Below are 19,438 nucleotides of genomic sequence, written 5' to 3'. Positions count from 1 at the left end.
TTAGAAACTACTCAGGAAGGCATGCCAGACTTCTGCCTCAATGGTGTCCTTAGGGCCTTTAGCTCTGGGGTCAGGATCAGGTCCCTAGAAGAAGCAGTTTGGGGAGGGTAGGTCTTTGATAGATTTCAAATTTGGTGCAGGATATAAGGTAGAGATCTAATTTTCTGGTTTCCATGTGGACAATCAATAGTCACAGCACCATCTAAATATTTCATTTATCCCTACAGGTCTGTAATTCTGCTGTTATCATCTATGACATTTCAATATTGCTGAAACATGAAAAGCAATGCTAGGTATTATACACACACATATTTCTGAAAACTATAAAACCTGTATGGAAGGATGCTTATTTCAGGTTAGGCTGTTGTGGAGAGAGGAAAGGAAGAGGAATGATCAGGGTAGGATTTTAGCTGTATCTAACATTTAATTGCTTTTAAAGAGAAAAAGTCATCTGAAACAATTATGGCAAAATATTCACATCTATTAAATAAAATCTGGGAAGTAGGTACATAGGTCCTGTTCTGTTGTTTTCTATATTTTCTGTTTGTTTGAACCTTGGTCTCATCATTTCAAAGCGAAATTTAAAATATCACCTTGGCAGGGATGGCATGTGCACTGGCTCCATGGCAGGGCTGGGGCAGTGCAAGAGCAGCCTCAGATGGGACTCGATGGCCTGACGTGTTCAGGAACAGGTGTTCCTGTGCTGGCGATGGCAGCAGCAGGTGTTCCCTTGAGCTTCTGATGATAGTTATGGGGTCTTCCTGGCTCCAGGAGGGGCCCACCTGAGCTAAACTCAACCAGAAGTGATCTTTTGACCCCAGCCAGCTCCTGGAGATTTCCTGGGACAGTCACAGTAGCAGGAAGCCCAGAGAGCAGCAAAGGGCATTCTCAGAGACTGGGAAGTTGGGAAATCCTGCCAGTCACTGGAACATTTAAGGAGATATAAAGAAAGTAATGCTACTTCTACTTGGCTGTTTAAGTGGAAATTGCTAGAAGATCCCACTCCTGGATTCAAGGCCCCTGGCTGAGAACCACTTTCTCAGGCTGAGATGACCCAGAGGGGCCTGGGCAGAGCTGGGAATAGAGCTCAGAGTCCTGGCTCCCAGCTGACTCACTGCTGCCAGCTCATCAAGTACCCAGAAACCCACAGTTTCCAGAATCAGAAAGGTTCCAGTTTTTCATTGGGGAGGGATTGTTGACTGGAGTTGACAGGTCAGCACTAAGGAACAAAGAAAGCTCCTGTTGCACGTTGGTCACCGGCCAGCAGTGACCACGGAACGCTGTGGATGGCTCGCCGAAAAACACGCGAGAAAAAACACAAACATACACAGAGACAACCAGGTCCTGTGGGGAAGTAGGGACAGGATGGCCACCCCCCCTAGTGGGGAGGGCCCTGATTTACCGTCCATACCTGCTTTTATTGGGCTCATTTTGCATAATAATTCAGGTAAAGTACAGTACTTATCAGTGGGAAGCAAGGAACTATAGAAAACAAGGAACTCTGCTGGTCTATTGAGTTGGGGTCAAAGAGCTAGCTGTAAGACTTTGAGGAACAAACTTCCTCCTTGGACCCTTCTCATTCAACTGAGAGCATTCTAAACAAAGCAGGTTTCACAGTAATTTACATGTTCTTTCTTAGGCCTGATCACCCAGGGAATCCGCCCTTTCAGCACAGAGCTGCACCACCCTGTCATTGTTTCAGGCTTAGGTGGGAAGTAAGGCAATAAGCAGATTTTCTCCCAGACGATGAGAACTCAGGCTATGTCAAAGCCGAGGAGCGAGGGTCCATCACCCTCTTACGCTGCAGCCCCCCAAGTCCTTCTTTTGGGGGGGCCTCCCAAAGTGATCGTGCCTGGCTTAGGTCATTCCCCCCGTGGGGAATCTTACCCGTCTTTGGCTAACCGACCAAGCTTTTTGGGGTTCAGCAGCAGAAGCAGCATTCCTGCCAGGGAGACAAGCCCTTGTCTCCTTGCTGGCTTCCAGTTCCAAGGGCGTTCCCTTGGCCTTAGCCTAGGTGGGGGTTTCAGCTTCTGACACCAGTCAGGGTGGTTCCCAACAAGCTCCCTCAGTCATGAAGCCCTGACAGTGTTCTTCAGGATGGGAGAACCCTCCACCAGTGTGCTCTGCCTCCAGTAGCACAGGGGAGAATGCCCCATCCTGACTCCCAGCTCCATGGCCAATAATCACTTCCTCAGTTCCCTGCAACCTGGGCTGCCAGATCTCTGGAGTTCTAATCAGACACATTTTGCTTTTATATGAAATCACCCCATTTTTAAAATATTGACACCTCATGAAATGGAACAAAGAGCAAACACTGGGATAGATGACTCTGAGGATGCCCGTTTCCTGACATCTCCCTGCCAAGTGCTCATTACCTACATGACTCCATTAGGCTTAAAGAAACTTTTTAAAGATTAAAAATAAACTTAAAGAATATCAAAGTATATTTGGAAAGAAATCAAATGTAACTTCTAGATATGAGAAATATTGAATTAAAAATTGAATTGATAGCTTTAATAACAGATTAAGCCAAAGAGAATTATAAACTAAGACATAAGTATGAGACAATGGTTTTAATAAGACACAAAGAGAGAAAAAGAACTCATGATATTGGTTCATAAACAGGGAGAAGTGATCTGGGAAGTGAGACAGACCGTGTAACCGAGGGTTCTAGCTCGGGGAAATAAAGCCTCAAAACCTCTGGTGTAAAAATCTGTGGGTGTTGTGGTGGTGGGAGAAATTCCCAGCCTCATAGAGGAGTTCACTGGAGAGACCCACAGGGTTCTAGAATGTACACCAAACCACCTACCTGGGAATCAGCACCAGAAGGGCCCAGTTTACTTGTGGGTAGTAGGGGAAGTGATTGAAAGCTGGCAGACAGCTAAGCAAGCAGCACTGTTCCCTCTCAGAACCCTCCCCCCACACACAGCTCCACAGTGCAGTGATGTGGGTTGCCCCACCCTGGTGAATACCTCAGGTTTCTCCCTGTACCACATAACAGGTGCACCAAGGGAAAAAAAAAAAAAGCCATATGAAAGAACAAATCAAAGCTCCAGGAAAAAAAAATACAACTAAGTGGCGAAGAGATAGCCAGCCTATCAGATGCACAATTCAAAACACTAGTAATCAGGATGCTCACAGAAATGGTTAAGTATGGTCACAAACTAGAGGGAAAAGTGAAGGCTATAAAAAGTGAAATAAAGGAAAATGTACAGGGAACCAACAATGACAGAAAGGAAACTGGTACTCAAATCAACAGTTTGGAGCAGAAGGGAGAAATAAACATTCAACCAGAACAAAATGAAGAAACAAGAGTTCGAAAAAATGAGGAGAGGCTTAGGACTCTCTGGGGCAACTTTAAACATTCCAACATTCAAATCATAGGGGTCCCAGAAAAAGAAGAGGAAGAGCAAGAAATTGAAAACTTATTTGAAAAAATAATAAAGGACAACTTCCCCAATCTGGCAAAGGAAATAGACTTCCAGGAAGTCCAGGAAGCTCAGAGGGTCCCAAAGAAGTTGGACCCAAGGAAGCACACACCAAGGGACATCATCTTCACATACCCCAAAATTGAAGATAAGGAGAGAATCTTAAAAGCAGCAAGAGAAAAGGAGACAGTTACCTACGAAAGAATTCCCATCAGACTATCAGCTGATTTCTCAAAAGAAAGTGTACAGGCAAGAAAAGGCTGGGAAGAAGTATTCAAAATCATGAAAGGCAAGGACCTACATCCAAGATTACTCCATCCAGCAAAGCTATCATTTAGAATGGAAGGGCAGATAAAGTGCTTCCCAGATAAGTTCAAGTAAAAGGAGTTCATCATCACCAAGCCCTTATTATATGAAATATTAAAGGGACTCATCTAAGAAAAAGAAAATGATAAAAAATATGAACAGTAAAATAACAGCAAACTCACAATTATTAAAAACTGAACCTAAAAGAAAAAAAAAAAACAAACTAAGCAAACAACTAGAACAGAAACAGAATCACAGAAATGGACGTCACATGGAGGGTTAAGAGTGGAGAGGGGGAGGGGACAAGGGGGGGAAGATACAGGGAATAAGTAGCATAAATGGTAGGTACAAAATAGACAAGGGGAGGTTAAGAATAATACAGGAAATGGAGAAGCCAAAGAACCTGTATGTGCAACCCATGGATATGAACTAAGGTGGGGGGCGTGGAATGTGGGTGGGAGGGAGTGTGCATGGCTGAAGGGAATTAAGGGGGACAATGGGACAAATGTAAGAGCATAATCAATAAAATAAATATAAAAAATAAAGTTATGGGGAAAAATAAAAAAACAGGGAGAAGTTAGTGAAAAGGTCTAACCTACACTTGATCAAATTCTACAATAGGAAGAGAGAGAGCTCAAAGGAAAGACAGTTTGGGGGAATTATTTTTTGATTATTAATAAGTGGGAACTTGTAGGGATGCTGAAAGACAACAATTTTTTAGGATGAAGAAGGTAATAAATTCTACATCAGATAACTGAAAAAAATCCACATCTCAAAACATCATGCTGACTCTGCAGAACAGCAAAGACAAAGGTGACTACCAAGAAAGGAAGACAATTAAGGACTTTCTTACCTACAGCAACCCTGAAGCCAGAAGATGTAAGTAATATCTTCAAAGCCTAAGAAAAAACAACTTTCAACCTAGATTTGTATGACCTGACTAATGACCTTCAAAAAATGAGGAGGAAATAAAGACGTTTTCAGACAAGGAAATGCTGAGAGGTTGTTACCAGCAGACTCTACCTGAAGAAAAGTTGAAAAAATACATTTCACAACTGAGGAAGGTAAATCCCACAAGGAAGGTCTGAGTAGCAATAGTGAGTAGAAAGCGGCACACACATGGCTAAATCTAAATAAACACTGGCTGTGTAAAATAACAATCATAAGGTCTTGTCAAATATTTAAAAATATATGTAATTAAACTAACTACTAGTAACGTGGCAGAAGGAGGATAAGATAAGAGTGTTCAAAGGACCTTGAATTGTTCAGGATGGGAAAGTCTTAATTTTACTTTAACTGGAACTTTGATATGTAAAGTATACATATTAAAATATATAGGGGAGCCACTTAAGAATATAATTTAACAAATTTTAAACATGTAGCTGAGAAATGAGAGGAAATGTTCAATTAATCTAAAGGAAAGCAAGAAAGAAAAGAAAAATAAATATAGAAAAAACTGAGGAAAAAACATTTTCATTTCTTTTATAGAAATGAAAACTAAAGAGCACTAAACAAAATGGAAGAAAGATGATATGACCCCATGGGGGAGGGCAGTGGAGGGGGCAGTGTTGCTCCTCCTGAGATGGCTGAGCAGGGGAGTGTGGGGAACCCTTCCGTGCACGCTGAAGACACTTTTGGTGACAGTGCCTGAGAAACAATTAGGCATCTTAGCCCACCCCCAACGCTGAATAGTCTCCAAGAGTCTCCCACAAACATGTCCTCCAAAAGTACTATTTAAGTGAAAAGCAAAGTACTTGCTATGTAAGTGCAGAAAACAAGTACTCTACATATCCTCATTCTACCTCCAAAACATACTACCATTCCAGCCAGTGTGCCTGTGAAGATCAGATGCTAAGATTTCATTTGCACATGCATAGAAAGAAGGTGCTCCATGAAGCTGAGGGTGTCTTTCATTGTGTTTCTCCTGGGCCATATGGAAGGGTGAAGCCAACTGCAGGGACTCACCAAAAAGGCATGGTATCAGACCCACTGGGGGGTAAAAACTCTCTGACATGCAGCAAGCACTGCCTGGAGAGAGGGAAGGGACAAGAGAACAGGAACTCACAGTTACAGAGCTCCTACCATGCCAGGCCCATTACACAACCAGCCTGCTGGGCAGATACCTCTGAGCTATGAGATGGTGAGCTCCCCATCACTGGAAGTGAGCAAGCAGAGCTGGGGTTCCAGACATCGGGGTAGAGGAAGAGGGGTTGAATCAATGTCCTCAGAAACTCCTTCCTCTCTAATTCAGGGAACAGAGATTCACTTCAGCAAAACAGGCCCAAGGGTGGCCTCATCTCCAGCAAGGACAACCAAGGACACTGGGGCAGGTACAGGTCGGGCAAGTGATCAAGTGGCTCTGACTCAGGTTACAGTAACACCACCCTGTGGGTGGGCTCAACCACTTAGTTACTACTTAGGATTAGGACAGCTTCCAAAACCTTTGAGAGCTCACTCAGTCAGTACCTTGGCTCCCTGCTCAGCCTCCTGCCCTGACCTGGAAGGTTTCCCTTGGTGCCAACAAACACAGAAGGGCCTCAGGCCTGCTGATTTGGAGCTGAGTAGGTTGAGGAAAAGAGACACGCTCAGAACAAAGGTCCTGTGGATTGTGCAGGGATGGAGGGTAGGCAATGCCTTGCTAACCTGGGTAAGAGACACGTCTAGGAAATGACTCAGAGGCCAGAGCACAGAACACAAAGGATGGAGGAGGGAGTGGGAGGTGAGGAATGTAAACAGTGAAGGTCAACAGTAAATCCCTGAGAGTTTTGACTTTTAAGGTGGGGAGACTGAGCATTTTTAATGCTGAAGGGAAGGTGGTGGTAGAGACTGAGGTTAAGAATGCAGCACAGAGAGGGCATAAGAAGTGGACCCAGGTGCCAGACGTGTAGGACATGAGAACTTCAGTGCAGAGTTGGCTGTGCCCATGGGAGAAGGGACATGAAATGGGGTTGGATGTGGAGGGGGACAAGAAAGACACTGCTGGATCCTCCTCAGGCAGGAAGAGACATTTTGCAGGTAGATGGGTGACTGCCCCAAGTGGGAGAGGAAACTGTGGTCTTCCAGATAGGCATGGAAGCAGTCAGAAGGGACATGGAGCAGGGATGGGACCCAGCATACTGGGGGAGCTGAAGGAGAGCAGAGCCAGCCAGAGCAGGGAGGGCAAAGTCAGTGAGGACTACGCCAGCTTGGATAGAAAACTGGGTCCTGTGGCGAGCCCTGGTATGCTGGGAGGACCTGCTCATTCCCAGCAGAGTGAATCCCATCCCTTCTGAGACCTCCCACAGGCTTCTCTTGATTGTTGCCATTCCTGCAATAATGCCTGAAGCACCAATTTCTTTAGACATACTGGGTTTTTTTTCAATCCTCACCTGAGGATATGTTTATTGATTTGAGAGAGAGAGAGAGAGAGAGAGAGAGAGACATTGATGTGATAGAGAAACACCAACTGGTTGCCTCCTATACCCTCCCGGAACAGAAATCAAACCTAAAACATAGGTATGTGCCCTGACCAGGAATCAACAGTAGAAAAAAATTTTTTTGAACATTTTATTTATTTATTTTTAGAGAGAGGGGAAAGGAGGGAGAAGAGAGGGAGATAAACATCAGTGTGTGGTTACCTCTCACACACCCCTGACTAGGGACCCAGCCCACAACCCAGGCATGTGCCCTGTCTGGAAATTGAACTGGCAACCTTTCAATTCCCAGGCTGGTGCTCAGTCCACTGAACCACACCAGCAGGGTAACCCTGAAACCTTTTGGTACATGGGACAACACTCCAAACAACTGAACCAGCCAGCTAGAGCTGAATTTTTTTCACGTAACCTTGGTAACACAACCCCCATAAACAGGAATTATCACCCTCATTTTACCAAAGGGGAAACTGAGGCTCAGGGACATAAAGACAGTTGCTCGAGATGATTCAGCCTGGGCTTTCCCACCTCAGTCTGACCATAAAGGCCACTCTTTCCATATTGCCACTGTGTTGGGAGCATCCGAGTGTGTCTGCTTCCGCACCCCCACCATAACTGTGTGACACCTGAGGGCGGGAATGGAGTCTGGTTCATCCCGGGAACACCAGCAGTCTCAGCATGGTAGTCAGGAATATTCGCTGAGAAGACTCCAGAGACAGATCACCTAGTGAGACCCTTTTATTTTATAAATAAGGAAACTGAGGCTCAGGAGAAGGAAACAACTTGCCAGGGTCTCATAGCAAATCCTTCCAGGTTCTGAGTGGAGGCCCAGATCTTCTGACTATGTGGCCAAAGCTAGGGCCCCAGAACCCAGACCAAGGTTTGGTTCCCCTCCCTGTGGCCATACCTCACTTGCAGTTGCCTAATTATTTACCCACTAATTCCATTGCACACGATGTGCCCTGAACCTTGGGGCAGAAACTGTCTTCAGGGCCTGAGAACACTGTCCACCCCCACCTCCCTGCTCCCTCTGCCAAAGAAATCCACCCCAGGAAACAACTCAGCCACCTTGCCCAGACAGACATGGGCTGGGATTGAGCCTACAGGCCAAGCATTAGGCCAGGCTCCCCTCTGAGGCACCAGAGGAGACAGATCAGAGCCATCTGTGGGAAAAATGCTTGACACAATCTGGGGAGGCAGATACAGAGCCGAGGCCTGAACAATAAGTAAGAGATAACCAGATAGAAGGGAGTCGGGGAAGGGTATTTCAGGGGGAGGGAACAGAAAACCAAAGCCTGGAGGTAGAAGAGTAAAGGTGATATTCACAACTTGCAAGTTTGGGGTAGGTGTAATGAAGCTGCCAGGAGAGGCAGGGTTTAGGAGTAAGGGGGAAAGAGATAGGATGCAGGGACTGAGCAAGACCAGAAACCCTCCCTGTACAAGGAAGAGAATGGCACTGGCTCCTTCAGATGCAGAGAGTGGGATGAGCAAATAACAAGAGAGGGAACAGAGAGAAAACTATTTGAATCATGGCACTGCCTTGTGTAGAAGCTGCCAATGAAATTGCACCTCTTACCCTCAGGTTGGAAGCCAAACCCTTGGCTACCCAGGCCTGGCACAAGCTGATTCCTTCAGGTCACTCTGGTGTTCCCTTCCTGCCTGCACCCTGTAGGTCCCTCCACATCTCCTGCTCATCGTCCCCAGGACAACCTCTGCAGCTTCTTGTGTTGTTCTCTCTTCTTGGAATGCTCTTGCCAGCTCACATGTCACTTCTTCCGGGAAGTTTTCTGTGGTGCACCCTGCAACTAGTCTCTTTCTGTACTGTGCCCTAGGTCTCCAGTGCTGGCTTCCACCATAGCTCTGGTTACACAGTTTTATAATTATATAATAGGAAGGGGGAAAGTGCTATTTTTAAAAAGTTATCTGCAATCTTGGCTTAGGAAGAAGGTAAAAGGGTTATCAGGGAAAGAACATATTTTAGATTGGAGAAAGACCATAAAAAGTATCCTTTGATGAAATTCTCCTGGATACAGGTTAGATGCAAGCTGAGTGGACAAAGACACCTTAAATCTCGGTGTAAGATGCTACTTCCCAGTACTCTGCTATCTCTGTGCACTGCTCTCCTTTCCCTCTGGGTCTACTCCCTTCCCAGTCCACACTCAGGTAGAGTGTGGACCTGCAGCTCTTAGCAATCAGAGTTAAATTCTCGATTTGGGGATTCTAAAGCCCAGACCTTGAGTTCCAAAAGTCGGGCTCAAAAATCCCTGGAGAATTTGGAGCACACACTCTATAACATAAACCATCATTTTGGAGGAACACATGATCAACCAGAGCGACTCTCCCACAGCTGAGACCAGAACTGAACTGAATGAGGAACAAAGTCATGGGGAAGAGATGACTGTAACAAGTCCCTGACAAAGGTCCTCCTATTACCTGTGCTGAGGACTCAGAGAGCTGAAAAGGACACAAGTCTCTCTGGGGTCAAGCCCATGAAAACAACAATGCCCATGAGGCCATGTGGCTCTAGAGAGGTGATGAAGGAGCAGCATGATGCTTCTGGGCTGATGGGTCTCAACACCCTCACAGCACTGGAGCAAATGAGTGTTCTATGCACCCAGGACGTGTGCACACATGGCTGGGAGCTGAACCTCAAGAGACCTTATGGATGGTAATGACAGAACACATGGCAGCCAACCCATGTTTTGACAATAAGTGTGAAACAGAACCACTAACAGCTCCAGGCATGGCCCTGAGAACAGACACCCTACACTCAGCCTCAGTAGCATTACAGTGACTCATAGAGCTTGACACACACCTGGCAGAGGGAGCAAGGAGACCCTGAAGTGACTGAGGTGAGAACATTTCTGCCTCCTTTAGGAAGAATGTTGGAAAAAGTAAATAACTTTAAATGTAGGGAAATAACATTCCACCTCTTTGTTGGTGGCTCTTATGAAAACAAGAATTAATATAAATAAAGAGGGACAGGAGGACAGGCTTTGAGACAAGCAGAAAGGCCCACGAAGATGGCAGAAAGCTTCAGGCCAAGGGTGGCCAGGACAGCAAAAATCTCCAGTGGTCTGGACTACCTCTGAAATTGGCCAAAGTGAGTTCGATACTACTCAAGTTTAAGCCCTCATTTGTCTGGTTTGATGCAGCTCCCCTCTGCAGCACCTGATCTTCAACATTACCCACTGCACACACTAGCCTTGCATCTGTTATGCTGCATGAGGCTGAAGGAGCAATGGCAATGATGTGTGTGGAACCAAGCAGCCAAGAAAGAGGACAGCACCACTGGGACATAGAGTGGTGGCAGTCAGGCAGTAGCTGGGGTTCGAGTCCTCTCAAGGGCTTCCTCACTCACATGCCATTCACATGACCCCTGGACTTCAGCTGGGGCTGCTGGCAAGAACATGACACATAGCCTCTGTGAGTGGCCTGGGCCTCCTCACAACACAGCAGCTCCCTTCCAAAACCAAGCTTCCAAAGAGACAGCTTGGCAGAAATGCCAAGATCTTGTAGGATCCGGCCTCAGGCACCCAGCAGCATCACCTCCACCTCACTCTGTTTACCAGGAATGAATCACTAAGTCCTACCATAAGGTAAGGGGAGTAGAGTTAGACTCTACCTCTTGACAGGGAGAGTATCACAGAATTTGCAGACACACCTAAAACCAACACAAAAAGCAAGGGTATGTGCCTTGACTTCACTCAACAAGTTCATTCTGCAGACATCTGTCCTGGGCCTGCTAAGGTTGATGCACCAATCCTTTGGAACTAGCAGACCTGGTTCAAATCCCTGCTATACCTTTTATTAATGCCATGCCTTCAAGCACGTGACCCAATTTCTCTGGCTAAAAAATGGGGACAGATAGCCACCACTTCCATGCATATTTATTTTAAACATTACAAATAATAATAATTGTGACACAAATTAGGTGTTGAGCATAAGCCAGTCATTGTATTTGCTTGAAACTCTGCTAAGGCTCTGATATAAAGTGAAGGTGAACCCAAATGAGCCCTGGGCTTTACAATATTCTGTGTCTCCATGCCACCCTCTGCTGGCTAAAATAGGTGGAGTCCACTGGGAAGATTCACAGGATGCTAGACCAGACAGAGCTCCCTGTCTTCACACCCAGGCCAGAAACTGCACACCCCACAAGACCCCAACAGTGGGAATCCCTCCAGAAGCTGCAGGTACAATATAGCATGTAGATCGCCATGTACCAACTGCATGGACACTGGATACAGCAACACCTCTCTTAGCCTCTGTTTTCTTGGCTATAAAATGGCGTGGTGATCCCTGCCATGTTTCACACTATTGCTGTGAATTCCAAATGAGATCACATCTGTGGAAGTTTTGGAAAACTGGGCTACACCACAAGTGTCAATGGCCAAGCACTTTCTGATGCCCTTCCCTCACAATGCTGGGTGCTAGAAGGGAAGATAAAAGAAACTGACCCTGCCCTTGAGGAGTTTCATTCTTGTGGTCACACTTCAGGCAACTATGGGTGGAATGGTCTGGGGACTGTGTGCCTGGAGGAGTCAAGGAAACACCTGCTGCTGCCATTAGCCTATTCCCAGGACCCTGCTGTTCGGCCCTGAAAAGGCAGAGGCTAAACCCAGGTCCAGGATGACCTGCAGTCCTTTAATCTCTGTATCTCTTGGCATAATCCTTCTTTCTGCTCCTCAAGCCCATCTCACCCAGAGCAGTGAACAGAGAAATGTGGAAGAAGGTCACTAAAGGCATCTGGGTAAACCCACTGTTATCTCTGAATATAAACCCACCTTGGACTCAGGTAGAGCTCTCAAGACCTCGCTATACTTTCTAATGCCCTCTCACTGGAATTCCCAGACAAACCCTGAGGGAGCTGTGCTCACCTCCAAAGCTTTGATTTGGCTTCACCTGGCTAACCTTGTTCAATCACCATAGGTGGATGTCCACCAGGGAAATTTATCCTGGGCCTCAAAACCTACAAAAATTTTGGAGAACACTGATATTGACAAAGAGTCATGGACACAGAGAGAGGTTCAGACAGATGGGCCGGTACAAACTGTCAGGGAAACAGAGATACACTTGGTCCATCCTTAGAATTTAACAACAGGAAAGAATGATTACCTAACCTAGAAAACTATATAAATGAGCATTTTCCAAACTGATCTACCAAAAATGCTGACTTCTTGCAAAATGTTAACCAATTTTCTATGAAATAGGATCCCCATGATCAGTTCAACTTAGGAAATTCTTAGTAAAAAGAATTTTGTTGCAAGATGCCTCTGAGCCTGCAGTATTGAATGCCTTCAAGATTCTTCAAACAGGATGTGGGGTATAATATATAAAGGGTTTTTCAGGTGTATTTTACTGACGAACTGCTGAAATGTAAGTGACTGAAGTGAAATGAAAGTGACTGAAGACATTTTTATTAGCATCTATGGTCAGGTTTCCTGAACTAAAATGCTGATATCCCTCTGGCTGTTGTATCTCAGAGGACTGAACACTGACCTGCAACCTAAAATGCTGATATCCATGCAGTTCCTTTGTGCCTTGGCTTCTAGGGAGCTCAGTGCTAACCATCATGCTTATGGAGACACAAAACTGTCAGGCTTGGTGCTCAAACTTCTCCCAAATACAAGGAACCCCAAAAGATCTTTCTACCCCATCTGGAGACTAAAGGAGGCACCCCCATCATTCCTCTCATCCATTCATTTATTAACTTGCTGGGGAAACAGTAAGAATTGTGACTAAGAGAAAAGTGTCAGAACTCAGGGCTGAGTCGAAACCTAAGCTCTGCCTCTTACTTAGCTATGTGGGCTTTGGCAAGTTACTTAACCTCCCTGGGACTTTCTTTTCTCTTTAAAAAGGGTACACAATAATTGTACCCATCTTGTAGTATTATTGGAAGGATTAAGTAAAACTATTTATGTAAAATGCATAGCACAGTGCTCAGAACATGGTTATTATTGTACTTAAGCATTCATCTAGGCCAAGATTTATTGAGGACCATGGATTTAAAGGCCAATCAATCTGTGTCCTCAAACAATTCCCTGGCTGATACAGAAGACAGTCAAGGGATTGGACAATAATAATACAGTACGGTTGGTGCCAATGGCTGAGGAAACAACTCTGGGGCTGAGGGAGCACAAAGGAGAGATTTCAGCCCTAATAAGTGAAAGGAACATTCAGACATAAATTATCAGATAGGGAGAGATAAAGCTGTCATTACATTCAGATGATGTGACTGTCCACATGAAATGAAAAACTCCACGGGCAAATTGTTAGAATTATTAGGCAAGTTCACAAGGCAGTTGAATATAAGGTTAACATACAAAGGTCATTGCATTTCTATACACCAGTAATAAACAATTGCCCTAAAAATACAGTATTTTTTAAAGATGTTATCTATAATAGCATACAAATTATATAGTACTTAGGCATAATTGTACCTAAAGTTATATAAGGTCTACATGCAAATAATTATAACACTTATTGAGAGATACTTCCTCAATGAAGTGGCCAAACCCAATGTCACCAGCACTTCCACAAAGGACATCGTGTGCCCTCAGATGTGACACACTGAGATGGACATCTCAGTGATATCATATTCCTGCCAAAAATGTTTACACTGAATTTAATCATGAGAAAATGCTCACACAATGATTGCTGGTGGAAATGTATGTTGACACAACAACTTGGAACTAAATTGAAGGACATTTGGCAAAACAACCAGCCTGTACTTTCAAAAATATCATGAAAGATACAATTAACAAAGGTCAGTGACAAGCTGGAAACTGTTCTAGATGAAAGAAGAAACAAGAGACCAGTCATCTAAATACAGTGTGAAATCTTTGATTTGATGCAAATTTGTAAAAACTCAGCTATGACAGACATTAAGGAACAATTGGAGAATTTTTAATATGGGCTGTATATTACAGCAAACTAGTGTACCAGTGTCCAACTTCCTAAATGTGGTCATTACATTGAGTTCATAGAGAAGAATGTTTGTGTATTTGGAAATTATATGCAGAAATATTTAGAGGTGAAATTTCATCATTTGAAAGTAAGTCACTCTCAGGTGTTTCAGAATAAAAGAACACGTTAATACATAACTATGGAGAGCTGAAACAAGTGTGCAGAGGGTATGCAAACATTGTTTTGTCACTCTTGTGGATACTGTCTATGACCCTAATGTTGCTGCAAAAATAGCAGTTGGGAAAAAGCTTTACTGAAAGATATTATAAACAATATCTCTCCCATGTTTCTAAATAGAAGTAGTGCTTAATCTTGTTAAGTTTAGGTTTAATGCAATCCCAATCAAAATCCCTACAGAGCCTTTTAAAAATTAACCTGGACAAGTTTATCATAAATTGAGATGGAAATAGGAAGGGACAAGAATATCTTAGATGATCCTGAAGAAGAATAGGGAGGAAATAATTGCCCTGCCACTTATCAGAATGTATCCTGATATCATGGTAATTAAAACAGTGAGGTGGTACAATTGGCCAATATGGATTAGAATAGACATTTCCAAGGAAGACTTACCAGATAATATGACAAAAATGAAAAATGTGAAATTGGATCCATATTTTTGTAGCACCCAGCGGACGCAAATACAGATATCGGAGCCTTTAGGGTATCGAAGATGTTACTTTATTGGCCAAGTTTAACCTGCGCAGGGGCGAACTCTCTGTCGAGTGAAACAGTGCCCACAGAGGAGCACAAGAGAGTGGCGCGCCAATATTCATATCCAGGTCCTTATATAGGGGTTTTGGCGCGAGAAAGCAAGCATTCCATAAAAACTGATGCCGTGGTCAGCTATTTGCTTACAGAGACCGCGCGTGGGAATTTCAAACCAAGCATTCTTACAGTAGGCGGGAAGGCAGGATGTTTGTTTAGTAACCTAGTAATCTCCTGGCTCTAACTAGCTAGGTTCCTATTTCCTCATGGTCTAAATTAATCCCTACTCCTTACATTCCCCGTTTTCTCTTGGAGGGGGGGGGGTTTGTCAAACCCTTGACTGTTCATCATTGGGAATAATAGTATAGGGTTGAGATAGAACCATTAGCTTTACTACTTCTATTCTTTCTTTAATAAAGGCTATGACTTTATTTAGAATACAGGGTCCTATAGTAACTAATAACAGAAGCAAAAGAAGGGGTCCTGCAAGTGCAGATAAAAGGGTGGTTAGCCATGGGGAAGTATTAAATATGGAAGCATACCAATTAGAGTTTTCTTCTTCATTGTCTCTCTCTTTGAGTCTTTTGGTTAAAGTCTTGATATTCTCCCTTATTACTCCTGAATGATTGGCATAAAAACAGCATTCTTCTCCTAAGGCAGCACAAAGTCCTCCCTGCTTTAGGAATACGAGATCTAATCCTCGTCTGTTTTGGAGAGCTACTTCTGCTAGGGAGTCTACTTGACGTTCTAGATATATTACCTGATCGGAGAGGAGAGAGATATCCTTAGTAAACATTTGGGATAATCTTCTTAGGCTTAGTTCTCCTTGTATCAAGGATGCTGCTCCTAATGCTGTCGAACCTACTATACCTATGGTAGCTACTATAGGAACTAATAGTGGTGCACGAGTGACCCGTCGAGGGAGCCCTAAGAGGAAGTTAGGATTTCCACCATATAAATACACTTGTGGTATTATATAGGCACTCACACATAATTCTGGGCTAATTGGCATTAGACACTTGTAGATACCTTGTGTACATACAAACCATATACCTTCTGGTGCCCGCATAACCTGGGGCGCTCCCCTTGCAAGGGATATATTTTGTAGATCTATACAATAGTCACTGTAATTAGAGGTTAATACAAAATTGGCCAACAAATAACAAGTCCCTCTTCCGTGGAATTCAGCTAGAGTTAGCCCTCCCCCCATAATACATGCATCAATTTCTTCCATGTGTTCCTTACTTGGGCTCCCTCGTAATATTGTAATATCTGGGGCTAGTTCTCCCCCTCGGGAAGTATTTGCTCCTAACCCAATATAAAATGGAGGTCTAGGGCTTAAACATAACCAACAGGATTCAGTTACACTTGGCTGTGTACTGTTAAAGAAAGGGAATACCTTATCTAAAAGCTCTAAGACTGAATTATCTTGATGATGCAGTCTCTCCAGGAAGGGGTTAGGAGTACGGCCTATATCAGGCAGCCGTTGCTTGGCTATCTCGGGCTCTGTGGGAGTTGGACTAAGGTCTTCTGGACTAATTGAGTTTTCGGCTATTCGTCTAGGAGGCTCCGTCGGGGGAACCATAGGAGGTAGTCGTGGGGGTAGTCTGCCCCCAGCTCCTCTAAATGGAGGCTTATATTTAGTGGGTAATTTTCTCACAGTAAAAAATGTTCCTGGGTCAGTTCCCGATGTGTACAATCTAATTCCCCACGTACGACCCTTAACCCACTCTGGATCAGTTGGACGTAGAACCGTTATACTTATTGGGTTACAATTTCTTATTTTACATAGAGCAGTGTTTCCCTTGTATCTGGTAAGCTTAATATGTGAATCACTTCCTCCTCCGGGGGTCCATTCTAATGGGCTTACTATTGTTTCACAACCCCAGCTTTTACAATAAAAGTCACTTTCATATCCACACCCTTGTGCCCGTTTCCTGTCTGGAATGGGACACCCATATGCTGTTGTTCGACTTAGTTGTTTGTGCAGGAATTCTTCTTCATCTTTCACTAATGGCCTTAACGGCGCTCCTCCACCCACAATTCCGGAAGAGGTATACAGATTACTGCTTCCCAATCTGTCAGAGAGTGATGAGTCCCACAGACTGTCTCCAAAAAGTTTAGACAGATCAATAGTCAGGTTTAGTGTGTCTTCCCCTCCCCAAGTATAATTCTCAGCAAGCGAAGTCCCATCTGCCGTTCTAATTAAGACCCATTCCTGTCTCTCTAACCCTGAGCAGGCCAAACACCAGGATACTACCAGCCCTAGACAGAGGAGAAGGTGAGTTTCAAGGGCTCTCCTGGCTTTTGCTTGACCTGCCATTTTTGCTGGCTATCCCCGGGCGGCTGGGCTGGCTTGGTGTGGGAGAGATGGATCCAGTAGGGCTTCTCAGCCACCCGAACTTCAGAGGGGGTACTTAGCAGTACTTGAAAGGGCCCAGTCCACCGAGGCTCTAAGTTGCCCCTCCTATGGCTCAGGATCCACACCCACTGCCCAGGTTCTGGTGCTTCCGGTAGTTTGGCACCTTCAGCCTTCTCCGCTTGGATAGCCTGTCGGAGGGTCCACACCTCACGTCGAATATGCTGCAGTGCCTGTAAGGACTTTAAGAAGTTATGATTAGACATTTCCAGTTCTTCAGTGGTCAGTCGGGGTACAAGTGGTACCAGCTGCCCAAACATGATTTCATATGGTGTCCATTTCCTCTGGTAAGGGGTACACCGTGTCCTAAAAAGGGCAAAAGGGAGTAGCTCGACCCAGTTTTCGCCGGTCTCCTCTCTTAACTTAATTATGGTTTCTTTAAGAGTCCTATTCATTCTTTCTACTTGTCCTGAGCTTTGTGGTCTATATATACAATGTAACTTCCACTTGATACCTAATTTCGTGGCTAACTCTTGTGATATGGCAGATATAAAAGCTGACCCATTGTCTGAGCCTAGGGCAAGGGGTATGCCATACCTGGGTACAATCTCCCGTAGTAGAATCTTGCACACCATGGATGCTGTTTCTCCTCGAGTGGGGAATGCCTCTACCCACCCGGAGAAGGTATCTACTAAAACTAATAGATACCTATAGCCATACTTTCCAGGGGTCATTTCAGTAAAGTCTATTTCCCATAGTTTCCCTGGTGTACTTCCTCTATACCTGACCAAGGGAGGCAATTTCTTACTTGGTGGGTTCACTCTAGCACACGTGCTACATCTGGAGACAACTGACTGGATGGTACTTTTCATTCCTGGGCTATAATAGTACCGGCATATTAGCTGCTCTACCTTGGTCTGTCCTAGATGCGTGCTGGTATGAATGTCCTTAATAATTTGCCTTAGAAGTCCTTGGGGCAGGTAGAGCCTTGAGTCTGGTAACTCTATCCATCCTTGCTGATTCCGCATTCCCCCTAGTCTCTCCATCTTGCTCTTCTTCAGGTGTATAGTTGGGGTGAGGGGGTAGCCTAGGCTGAGGCAGGAGAGGGAGTACAGTCTCTGGGGAGCCATACGCGGCCTCCCTCGCAGCTGAGTCCGCTAGCCGATTCCCCTTTTCAACTGGTGAATCTCGTTTTTGATGTCCCTTGCAGTGGATAATGGCAACCTTAGTAGGTAACCATATGGCATCTAATAGAGCGAGGATTTCATCCTTATTCTTAATGTCCTTGCCTCCTGCAGTTAGGAGGCCTCGTTCCTTGTATATGGCTCCATGTATGTGGGCAGTGGCAAAGGCATATCGGCTGTCAGTATAAATATTAGCAGTTTTTCCCTCCGCCATCTGCAGGGCTCGGGTTAGCCCAATTAGCTCAGCCCGCTGTGCAGAGGTTCCTGCAGGCAGGGCCTTCTGCCATAATATTTCATCTTCAGTGGTCACTGCTGCCCCTGCATGCCTTAACCCATCGGTGACAAAACTGCTGCCATCTGTAAACAAAGTCAAATCAACCTTTTCATATGCCTGGTCTTTTAAATCTGGACGGGAGCCAGTCACTGTGTCAAGAATCTGTTTGCAATCATGGGCTATAGTAGAGTCTGGCACGGGCAGAAGGGTAGCTGGATTGAGAGCCGTGGTCTTCAGGAAACGAACCGATGGCGGATTAAGCAGCTGTGCCTGGTAGTGCGTTAGCCGGGCATTAGACAGCCACCTGTCGGGGGGTGCCCTGAGGACCTGTTCAACATAGTGTTCGCTGATCACCTGTATGTCCTGGCCCAAAGTCAATTTGCCTGCCTCTTTGACTAGGACTGACGTGGCGGCAAGTGCCCTCAAGCAAGTGGGCCACCAAGAGGCTACTGGGTCTAACTTCTTGGATAGATAGGCCACTGGTCTCTTCCACAGCCCGAGTTCCTGGCTGAGTACTCCTAGTGCAATCCCTCCCTTCTCGGCTACAAATAGCTGGAAGGGCTTAGCCGGATCAGGCAGAGCCAGGGCCGGGGCGGCCACTAATGCTTCCTTAAGGGCTTGGAATGCCTGCCTCTCCTTATCGGTCCATGTGAATGATTCTTCCTTTCCCCGGGTCAATTCGTGTAAGGGTCTGGCCAATTCTGCGAAACCCAGGATCCAGAGTCGGCAATATCCTACCGCTCCTAAGAATTCACGCACCTGTCATTTGTTGGTGGGCTCCGGGATTTGCAGGACCGTCCGGATCC

The 19,438-nt window shown here is 45.1% G+C and overlaps 1 protein-coding gene across 1 annotated transcript in view; it reads left to right on the top strand.

Moving 5' to 3' along the window:
• The window catches only part of LOC114496231 (cytochrome P450 4A6-like), a 99,776-nt gene that overhangs the window by 41,675 nt on the left and 38,663 nt on the right, over nucleotides 1–19,438 (top strand). Inside the window, 1 exon segment of the mRNA XM_028511510.2 lies at nucleotides 981–1,016. Coding sequence (XP_028367311.1) covers nucleotides 981–1,016 — 36 coding nt within the window.

This window comes from Phyllostomus discolor, chromosome 5, assembly GCF_004126475.2.
Source record: "Phyllostomus discolor isolate MPI-MPIP mPhyDis1 chromosome 5, mPhyDis1.pri.v3, whole genome shotgun sequence".
NCBI classification, from domain to species: Eukaryota; Metazoa; Chordata; class Mammalia; order Chiroptera; family Phyllostomidae; genus Phyllostomus; species Phyllostomus discolor.
Note: the sequence above shows the minus strand (reverse complement) of the source record. Positions and strands in the feature narration are given on the sequence as shown.